The sequence below is a fragment of the Neomonachus schauinslandi genome, chromosome 14 (assembly GCF_002201575.2).
Source record: "Neomonachus schauinslandi chromosome 14, ASM220157v2, whole genome shotgun sequence".
NCBI classification, from domain to species: Eukaryota; Metazoa; Chordata; class Mammalia; order Carnivora; family Phocidae; genus Neomonachus; species Neomonachus schauinslandi.
The window spans coordinates 69985864-69996315 of NC_058416.1; the positions used below are offsets into that span (position 1 = coordinate 69985864).

Below are 10452 nucleotides of genomic sequence, written 5' to 3' on the forward strand. Positions count from 1 at the left end.
AAAAAAAAAAAAAAAAAAAAAAAACCAAGGGGCGCCTGAGTGGCTCAGTTGGTTAAGCGACTGCCTTGGGCTCAGGTCATGATCCTGGAGTCCCGGGATCGAGTCCCCCATCGGGCTCCCTGCTCAGCAGGGGGTCTGCTTCTCCCTCTGCCCTCTTCCCTCTAGTGCTCTCATTCTCTCAAATAAATAAATAAAATCTTAAAAAAAAAACAAAAAAAAAAAACTCTTAAGTATTCAAAGATAAAATAGATAAATGGGATTTTATCAGTATTAAGTATATCTGTGCTTCAAAGGACACCATCAAGAAAAGGGAAAGACAGCTTTTCCTGTAAGCAGCCTGAGGTGATCTCGGAAATGGTTTGCTATTCATTTGACCCAAAAAAACCCCCCAAAAATTATGCCAACCAAGAGGTTCAAATTTTTGTGTTCACTTTAAGAACACTCATGAAACTGCCCAGGCCATCAAGAGTATGCATTTCCAAAAAGCCACCAAGTATCTGAAGGATGTCACTTTACAGAACCGTGTGCCATTCTGTCACTATAATGGTGGAGTTGGTAGGTGTGCCCAGGCCAAACAGTGGGGTTGGACACAGAGCCGGTGGTCCAAAAAGAGTGACTTTTTACTGAATAGGTGTAAAACTGCAGAGAGTAATGCTGAACATAAGAGTTTAGATTCTCTAGTCATTGGACACAACCAAGTGAAAAAAGCCCCAGGATACGACCCAGAACTTAGAGAGCTCATGTTGGGACTAACCCCTACATGAGCTCTCCCTGCCACCCTGATATGATCCTTACTGAAAAAGAGCAGACTGTTCCTAAGCCAGAAGAGGAGGCTGCACAGAAAAAGATATCTCAGAAGAAACTGAAGAAAACTTATGGCCCAGGAGAGTAAATTCAGCACAAAATAAAAGTGAAGTAAAGAAAGGAAGAAAAGAGGCAATCCATGAAATGGGAGAAAATCTTTGCCAATTATATATCTATAAGAGACTTGTATATACAATAGATAAAGAACACTACAACTCAACAATTTTTAAAATAAAAATGGACAAAGGATCTGAACAGACATTTCTCCAAAGAAGTTGTACAAATGGTCAATAAGCACATGAAAAGATGCTCAACATCATTAGTCATTATGGAAATGTAAATCAAAACCACAATGATATACACTTCAAATCCACTAAGGATGGCTAGAAATCAAAGAAGTAAATAACAAGTGTTATATTAAAGATGCAGAGAGGGGCGCCTGGGTGGCTCAGTTGGTTAAGTGTCTGCCTTCAGCTCAGGTCTTGATCCCAGGGTTCTGGGATCGAACCCTGAGTGGGGATCCCTGTTCAGTGGGGAGTCTGCTTCTCCCTCTCTCTCTGCCTGTTGTCTATCTCTCTTTCTCTCTCTCAAATGAATAAATAAAATCTTTTAAAAAAAAATGATGGCTCCTATTTTAAACAAACAGAAAATAATAAAGTTTAGGGACGCCTGGCTGGCTCAGTCAGTGGAGCATGCTTCTCAATCTCGGGGTTGTGGGTTTGAGCCCCATGTTGGGTGTAGAGATTACTTAAAAATTTTTTTTTAAGATTTTATTTATTTGATAGAGCAAGACAGATAGTGACAGAGATAGTGAGAGAGCACAAGCAGGGGGAGAGGCAAAGGGAGAGGGAGAAGCAGGCTCCCCGTGGAGCAGGGGATCCGACGTGGGGCTCAATCCCAGGACCCTGAGATCATGACCTGAGCCGAAGGCAGACGTTTAACAACTGAGCCACCCAGGCACCCGAGATTACTTAAAAAATAATAATAATAAAGTGTTGGTTTCCACGTGGAAAAACTGGAATTCTTGTGCACTGCTGGTGGGAATGTAAAATGGTGCAGCCACTGTGGGAAACAGGATGGTTCCTCAAAAAATTAAAACATAAAATTACCGTATGATCCAGCGTGTATATCCACTTCTGGATATACATACCCACAAGAACTGAAAAGTAGGGACCTGAACTGGTATTTATATATCCATGTTCATAGCACTGCTTACAGCAGCCAAAAGGTGGATGCAACACAAGTGTCCATCAGTGGATGAAGGGATAAACAAAACATGACATATATGTATAGTGGAATATTATTCAGCCTTAAAAAGGAAGGAAATCTTCACACATGCCACAACATGGATGAACCAACAACATTATGCTGAATGAAATAAGCCAGTCACAAAAGAACAAATATTGTATGATTACATTTACATGAGGTACTTAAGAGTAGTCAAATTCAGAAAAGAAGAAAGCAGAATGATGGTTGCTAGGGGCTTGGGAGAGGGATGAATGGGTACAGAGCTTCAGTTAGGGAAGATGAAAAGGTTCTGGAGATGGATGGTGGGGATGGATGCACAACAATGTGAATGTACTTAATGCCACAAACTGTACACTTAAAAATGGTTATGGTTAAAGTGGGGGGGCTCAGCTGGTTAAGCATCGGAGTCTTGATTTCAGCTCAGGTCATGATCTCGGGGTTGTGGGATCGAGCCCCACATCAGGCTCCACACTCAGCACAGAGTCTGCTGGAGATTCTCTCCCCCCATCCCTTGCTTGTACATATATGTACTCTCTCTAAATATTTTTTTTAACGGTTAAAATGGTAAATTTCATGTTATATTTTACCACAATTCTCTCTCTATATATATATATATATACACATACATACATGCATAAAGTAAAAGTAGTAAAGTGAAATAAGAAATTTTGAAAAAAAACCAAAAATCCTAAGCTCCCCCAAAAGAAATTCCCCAAACAGGATGTTCATTAACAGGATGTACAAGAGGACAAAAAACAAAACAAAACAAAAACCACCATCTGGGAGTTTTTGTTACAACTCTCACATTAAAGTTTGTAAACTTTATTTTTTCCATTGACGTACAGTTGACACACAATGTTTCAGGTGTACAACATAGTGGTTCAACAACTCTATACCTTATGCCATGCTCACCACCAAGTGTAGCTACCATCTGTCAACATACAGCACTATTCCAATACCTTTGACTATATTCCCTATGATGTAACTTTCACCCCCAAACCCTCTACCCCACCCCTACCCACCCTGTGACTTATTCATTCCGTAACTGGAAGCCTGTATACCTCTCACACCCCTTCACCCATTTTTGCATATCCCCCCATCCTCCTCCCCTCTGGCAATCGTCAGTTTGTTTTCTGTATTCACAGGTCTGTTTCTATGTTTTAAATCTTTAAAATACAATCTGTAAAACCTGAAGAAGTTAGTCTCTCATATATCTTCAAAGAAGAATAACAAAAGGCAAAAAAAATTAGAAGCAAAACTGACAAGTTCTAGCTTTTGCATTTGGTCACCATCAATCTTTAAACCAAATGCAATTTGTATCTATGCTTTATATTAAAGTTTGGACAATAGAATTCTAGAGATTTTTTTAAGTAGGCTGCACGCCCAAAGTGGGGCTTGAACTCACGACCCTGAGAGCAAGAGTCGCATGTTCAACAGACTGAGCCAGCCAGGAGCCCCACTAGAGATTTGCATATAAGGTTGAAAACAAAAAGAAGCTTTATTCATAATAGATGTACAATACTGCTCTTGACATGATTTCCTTCACCTCTAAGATTCTTTTCCTACCATTCAAAAAGTTTAAATATCAACCATTTCCTTTTTGTTATAAAGATGCAAAATATAGGTACCCAAATGAATATAACATTCAAATATTCTAAATACCAAGAGGTACCAAAACAATAAACAAATTTAACAAAGTACTTCTTACTGAAGTCCCATATCCAGACTTCAACTTAAGTGTCTTCTATTCCTAGTCTTAATCTTGCATGGATTTCTTGATGGGCTTAGTTTTACAAAGTAGACGCCAACAAAATGTTATTTTCTCTAGCCAATTATAGATGGTTAAATTAGCGGAAATGAGTCACTAAATTAGCACAATATGGAGTGATCTATTAATTTTTTTTAGCTAATAAGGAATAACTGAGTTCCTGAGTCATCTGAACAAATTACCTTAATCTTAAAAACAATAAAAGCACAGGAAAAATAAAATACACATACAGTCATCATCTGAAATCCTAATAAAGTTAGATACATGAAATACATTCAAACATAGTTATACTGGGTTGAATTTAATCTAGAAAAGTACTTCCTACAGATTAAAACCAGGACTATAAACATGCCCAAAGGTGAATATAAATTAATAGACCAGAAATACTTGTTAAATTTCAAGAGGCAAATGTCCGATGGAGCATATATCACTATTTTACAACATTTTATTAACTTCTTTATGAGAAAACTTCCCTTTCTCCCTTCATAACTAACTTTTGCTTTCAATGTATATAAAATTGGACAGTTTAAACCATTTTGCCAAATGTATCAGTGAGAAATCCATGCCAAAACAGAATGCCATTTACTTTTTCTTTTTTTTAACGACCCAGCAATTGCACTGCTGGGTATTTACCCCAAAGGTACAAATGTAGGGGCACCTGGGTGGCTCAGTCGTTAAACGTCTGCCTTCGGCTCAGGTCAGGATCCCAGGGTCCAGGCATTGAGCCCCGCATCGGGCTCCCTGCTCAGCGGGAAGCCTGCTTCTCCCTCTCCCATTCCCCCTGCTTGTGTTCCCTCTCTTGCTGTCTCTCTCTTTAATAAATAAAAATCTTTAAAAAAAAAAAAAAAAAAAAGATACAAATGTAGTGATCCGAAGGGGCACCTGCACCCCAATGTTTATAGCAGCAATGTCCACAATAGCTAAATTATGGAAAGAGCCTAGATATCCATCAACAGATGAATGGATAAAGAAAATGAGGTGTATATATACAATGTTATATTATACAGCCATCAAAAAATGAAATCTTGCCATTTGCAATGATGTGGATGGAACTAGAGGGTATTATGTTAAGTGAAATAAGTCAATCAGAGAAGAACAATTATCATATGATCTCAATGATATACAGAATTTAGGAAACAAGGCAGAGGATCATAGAGGAAGAGAGGAAAAAATGAAACAAGATGAAACCAGAGAGGGAGACAAACCATAAGAGACTCTTAATCTTAGGAAACAAACCGAGAGTTTGCTGGAGGGGAGAGGGGTGGGGGTATGGGGTGGCTGGGTGATGGACACTGGGGAGGGTATGTGTTGTGGTGAGCACTGTGAATTGTGTAAGACTGATGAATCACAGACCTGTACCGCTGAAATAATACCTTAATACATTAATGTATTCATGTAAATATATTAATAATACAAATACATTGTTAATTTTAAAAAAAGGAATTAACAGTCCAAAAAAAGGAAGGAAAAAAAAAAATGCCATTTACTTTATTTTTATTTTTTTTGTAGACTCCACACCCAACATGGGGCTTAAACTCATGACCCTGATCGAGAGGCTCATGCTCTACCAACTGAGCCAGCCAGGCACCCCAGAATGGCATTTACTTTTAAATATGTACACTTCTGGTTTAAAGAATAAAAATGTGACATGCTAAAGAATTAGGAAGAAGTAGGGGTTAGAGAAAATTTTCTCCTCCCCAGGAAAAAAGAAAAAAAAAAAAAAAGCAAGAAGCACAAAATGAGGAAACTTAATTAATGACCCAGTGACTACCAGCAAAACTATGTAGTCATATGACAGGACATTGAGAGCTATAATTTTAGATTTTAGCCTGATAATAAAATGTCTCTTGTGGGGAGGAAAGACGTAATTCAACTGAACATAAAGACAATCTTTTCTGTGTATTTTTTTTTTTTTAAGATTTTATTTATTTGACAGAGAGAGACACAGCGAGAGAGGGTTGAACACAAGCAGGGGGAGCGGGAGAGGGAGAAGCAGGCTTCCTGCTGAGCAGGTAGCCCGATGTGGGGCTCGATCCCAGAACCAAAGGCAGACGCTTAATGACTGAGCCACCCAGGCACCCCTTTTCTGTGTATTCTTAAAAGCAAATAATATTGTGTATCTCTACCTTTTAGAATCCACAACCAGTAGCATTTTTTTTTGTTGTTAAATTCCCTTTACTCTTAACACATGACATGATATGATCCCTTTAAATTAACAGTTGATTGACAATTTCCAGACAGATTCTGGTAATACCCCAATGTACCAAAAGAAAGCAGAAGACTATCATAACGATTCAGCATATTTTCTTTTTTTAAAGATTTTATTTATTTGAGAGAGAGCGCACGTGAGACAGGGGAGAGTCAGAGGGAGAAGCAGACTCCCTGCTGAGCAGGGAGCCTGATGCGGGACTCGATCCAGGGACTCCAGGATCATGACCTGAGCCAAAGGCAGTCACTTAACCAACTGAGCCACCCAGGCACCCCCATTCAGCATATTTTACCCACTTGACTCAAGAAAGCAACTTATACATGAATAATTCCCTACTCCTTTTCCTTTATAGGCCACAAACTGAAGTCAGAGACCATGTAATCTTGCTCATTACTGCATCCACAAGGCCTAGGTAGGGCGTAAGAGTGTCTAATAAATAGGTGGTATTTGGTAAATATTTTATTTATAAACCTAAGCCAAATCCTATAAAGGAAACAGGTAAAACTGAAAGAGGAAGAGGTTTCAAGGTAGAGGAAATGCCTCAGAGAGCTCTTTTCTATCAAAATGAAAATTTTTAAGCTCAAAATTAATACATGGAAGTTAAAGTATACAACCTATTTACAGATGCTTAACATGGTGGACTTATTTTTCAATGTATCTAGAAGTAAAACCTTATTCTGGCATACACTGGTAGACAAGTACAAGAAAGAACTATATACATCTCTAAAAGTTCTAAACAGCACAAGTACAGATCATACTCCCAACACTTCCCTTCCAGGTTCATCTCACACCAGATAACACCAGCAATTACTCATCTTTTCTAAATTAAACACTTAAACTCTCTGCATTAGCAACCTAAGACATTTGATGATTTTAGATGGGGAAAAAGTATTTTACAATTTCAGGATAAATAAGCAACTTACATGTGTCAAATGATCCCTTACTAGTTATTCAAATCACATTTAATCATTAGCAAATACTGTGTACTCATAAGATCTTCAAGCTACACGAAGATCTTACTTACCCATATACATCATGGACACAGTATGTCAATTTACTCATAAGTTAACTTTTTACCAAGACATAAAAGCTATAAAAGGAAAAAAGCCATAAAAGGAAAGTAAACAACAGGTATTAAATAAATGCACAATATTTTTATAACCTTGTTTACCTAGTAGTAATGAGAATAAAATGAGGGAGGGCACTTGGGTGGTGTAGTTTGTTGAGCTTCCAACTCTTCGTTCCGGTTCAGGTTGTGATGTCATGGTTGTGAGACTGAGCCCCACGTCAGGCTCCACACTCAGCACAAAGTCCGCTTGAGATTCTCTCTCCCTGTGCCCCGCCCCCACTGCACGCAGGATCATGTTTGTGCTTTCTCTAAAATAAATAAGCCTTTTTTTAAAAAAATGAGAGGAGGGCGCCAGGGTGGCTCAGTCAGTTAAGTGACTGCCTTCGGCTCAGGTTATGACCCCAGGGTCCTGGGATCAAGTCCCACATCGGGCTCCCTGCTCAGCGGGAGCCTGCTTCTCCCTCTCCTCCCCACGTGCTCTCTCTCGCAGTCTCTCTCTCTCTCAAATAACTAAAATCTTTGGAAAAAAATTAATTAAAAAAATAAATGAATAAATAAAAAATGAGGGGAAATTACTGAACATCTTTTGTCAACATTTAAATGCTAACACTATTAAGTGGTGCCAAATGTGGCACAAAGATTTGTTCCAGTGAGATAAAGGTTCTGGTGAACAAAGATGGCCCAATTTCGGGAAAGTTATTTTTTTAAGTAATCTCTACATCCAACGTGGGGCTTGAGCTCATGACCCTGAGATCAAGAGTCGCATGCTCTTCCAACTGAGCCAGCCAGGCGCCCCAATTTCAGTGAAAATTAGATGGAAATTACACTTTATGAAGTCCACTACGTATGTGTTGCAACTTTTAATACAAATCCCAGTACAGGGGTGCCTGGGTGGGTGGGTCAATTGAGCGAGTGACACTTAATTTCAGCTCAGGTCATGATCTCAGGGTTGTGAGATAGAGCCCTGCCTCTACTCTGAGCTGAGCACGGAGCCTGCTTAAAATTCTCTCTCTCCCTCTCCTGTTTGTATGCTTTCTCACTCTTAAAAACAAAAACAAAAAACAAATCCCAGTACAGTACAAATTTTTAAATCTTATATAAAGGTTCTTTTTCTTTGGGTGATGAGGAATGGAAAAGAAAATATTAAAAAGAAAACGAAACTGAAGTTTGTAGTCCTAACAATGACCCGACTATAGCCACACAATTTTTCCTTTAAGCAATACATAGGAAAATTTAATGCCTCCTTCATCTGAAAAAAATAGTCACTTAAAATCACCTTTCCTCTTCTAATGTTAAAGTGGGTTCTTAAGAGGTTAATCCTCTTAATTATTCCCATATTCTAATGAATACCAGCTTGTAAAAGCCAATACAAAATCTTTTACTGAGAGTGTTAGGATATCACAGAACAAGAACAGAATCCGTAATTAATTACTGACATCGTATCTTTAAGTTCAAACTATTGTGGTTACAGTGGCCAGTGAGACAGTGCCAGCTATCAATTGTAGGCATTATGAAGCAACTGGTAAAATAGTAGATCCAGGGTACTATTTACAATCCTATTATAAAGGCTAAACATTTCTTAATTTACATAAAATCCTGTAATAAAAATTAGAACATGGATATTGGCTAAGCCAGGACAACTGTTACAAAAGGTTGCCTGCAAAAGGCAATATGTTAAGTAGTCAAACGCTATAATAGCTTTTGGGTTTTGTTTTTTTTTTTTTTAAAGTAATCTATAACTTGGGACTTGAACTCCCGACCCCAAGATCAAGAGTCACCTGCTCTACTGACTGAGCCAGCCGGGTGCCCATTATAATAGCTTTCATCATGCAGAATCTTTCATTTCTAAAAGATTAGTCTAGCTACAATAGAGTAACTGGCTTGGGACTAGCCCTCTCACCATAACCAATTAGAACACTGGACATAATATATGAAACAACAATTCTTGGATGTTGGACAATAGACAGCTCAGAACTGCCATCCCAGACAGAAGGGAGACAAACTACCTGAAACCTGTAACTACCTAAACTTTTCGTCCCGAAGTACTTTCCACATCCTGGCCAAAAAGGGGGACTCCAAGCAGAGCAGAAATCCAACAGAAACTCAAATACAAGTTTCAGAAGGCTGAGGCAGCTGTAACCGATGGGGCATTCTTGTGTCTTTACTAAACTAAGCTGTACATGCATAGGATGAGAGTCCAGGAAGGTGGGTAAAGAAGAACCATTGGGAGGCAGACGCCTGGGTGGCTTAGTCGGTTAAGCGTCTGCCTTTGGCTCAGGTCATGATCCAGGGTCGTGGGATCGAGCCCCACATCAGGCTCCCTGCTCAGTGGAGAGCCTGCTTCTCCCTCTCCTCTGCCACTTCCTCTACTTGTACACTCTCTCTTTCTGTCAAATAAATAAATAAAATCTTTAAAAAAAAAAAAAAAGGAAGAACCATTGGGTAATGAGCAACTACTGGGGTACTATAAACATAACTACCACTGGAGTTTACAGACCTCTGATTCTGACCAACCAGAGTAGAGAGAGACCTTACTGAACACTCAAGAGCATTCAGATGAGAAGGCATCAGCAGAGCTAAACTAGCCCTAGGACAAAGACTCCTCTCTTGGCCTACCTCAACAAAGCTTTAAATAAAAACAAGTCTTGGTGGTGTCGGCGGCCGCGGGAGCCGGACCGGGACACTCGCCGGGAGGGCGGCGGGCGGCGAGGGTCCGGAGGCCGCGGGCGGCTGGCCTGCAGCGGCCGACGAACCGGGATCGCGCGGCGCCCGGAGCCATGTCGGTGAACATGGACGAGCTGCAGCACCAGGTCATGATCAACCAGTTCGTGCTGGCCGCGGGCTGCGCGGCCAACCAGGCGAAGCAGCTGCTGCAGGCGGCCACTGGCAGTTCGAGACTGCCCTGAGCACGTTTTTCCAAGAAACCAACATTCCCAACAGCCACCACCACCACCAGATGATGTGCACCCCAAGCAACACACCTGCCACACCGCCCAACTTCCCTGACGCACTGGCCATGTTCTCCAAGCTCCAAGCTTCGTGCCTCCGAGGGCTTGCAGGGCAGCAATAGTCCCATGACGGCCGTGGCCTGCTCCCCCCATGCAAGCTTCAGCCCCTTCTGGGCCTCGTCCCCACCCAGCCACCAGGCCGCCTGGATCCCGCCCTCCTCCCCCACGGCCCACAGCTTCCACCACCTCCACCACCCACAGCCCACGTGGCCCCCCGGAGCGCAGCAGGGTGGCGCCCAGCAGAAAGCCATGGCTGCCATGGATGGCCAGAGATGAGACTGGATGCTGCCGGGCGCTGGGCTGGAGCTGGGGCGGGGGGGGGCAGTCCAGGGTCGTGGGGACACAG

General features: G+C 41.0%; 2 protein-coding genes across 2 annotated transcripts in view; one reads left to right on the top strand and one right to left on the bottom strand.

Moving 5' to 3' along the window:
• Window positions 1-10452, bottom strand: part of MTMR3 (myotubularin related protein 3) — a 140459-nt gene that overhangs the window by 95434 nt on the left and 34573 nt on the right. The gene's annotated exons all lie outside the window — the stretch shown is intronic.
• UBALD2 (UBA like domain containing 2) lies at window positions 9866-10446 on the top strand. Its single transcript, XM_044921268.1, is given in 3 exon segments — window positions 9866-9975; window positions 9978-10120; window positions 10122-10446. Coding segments are annotated over 3 exon segments (504 nt in total). The 5' UTR covers window positions 9866-9875; the 3' UTR covers window positions 10383-10446.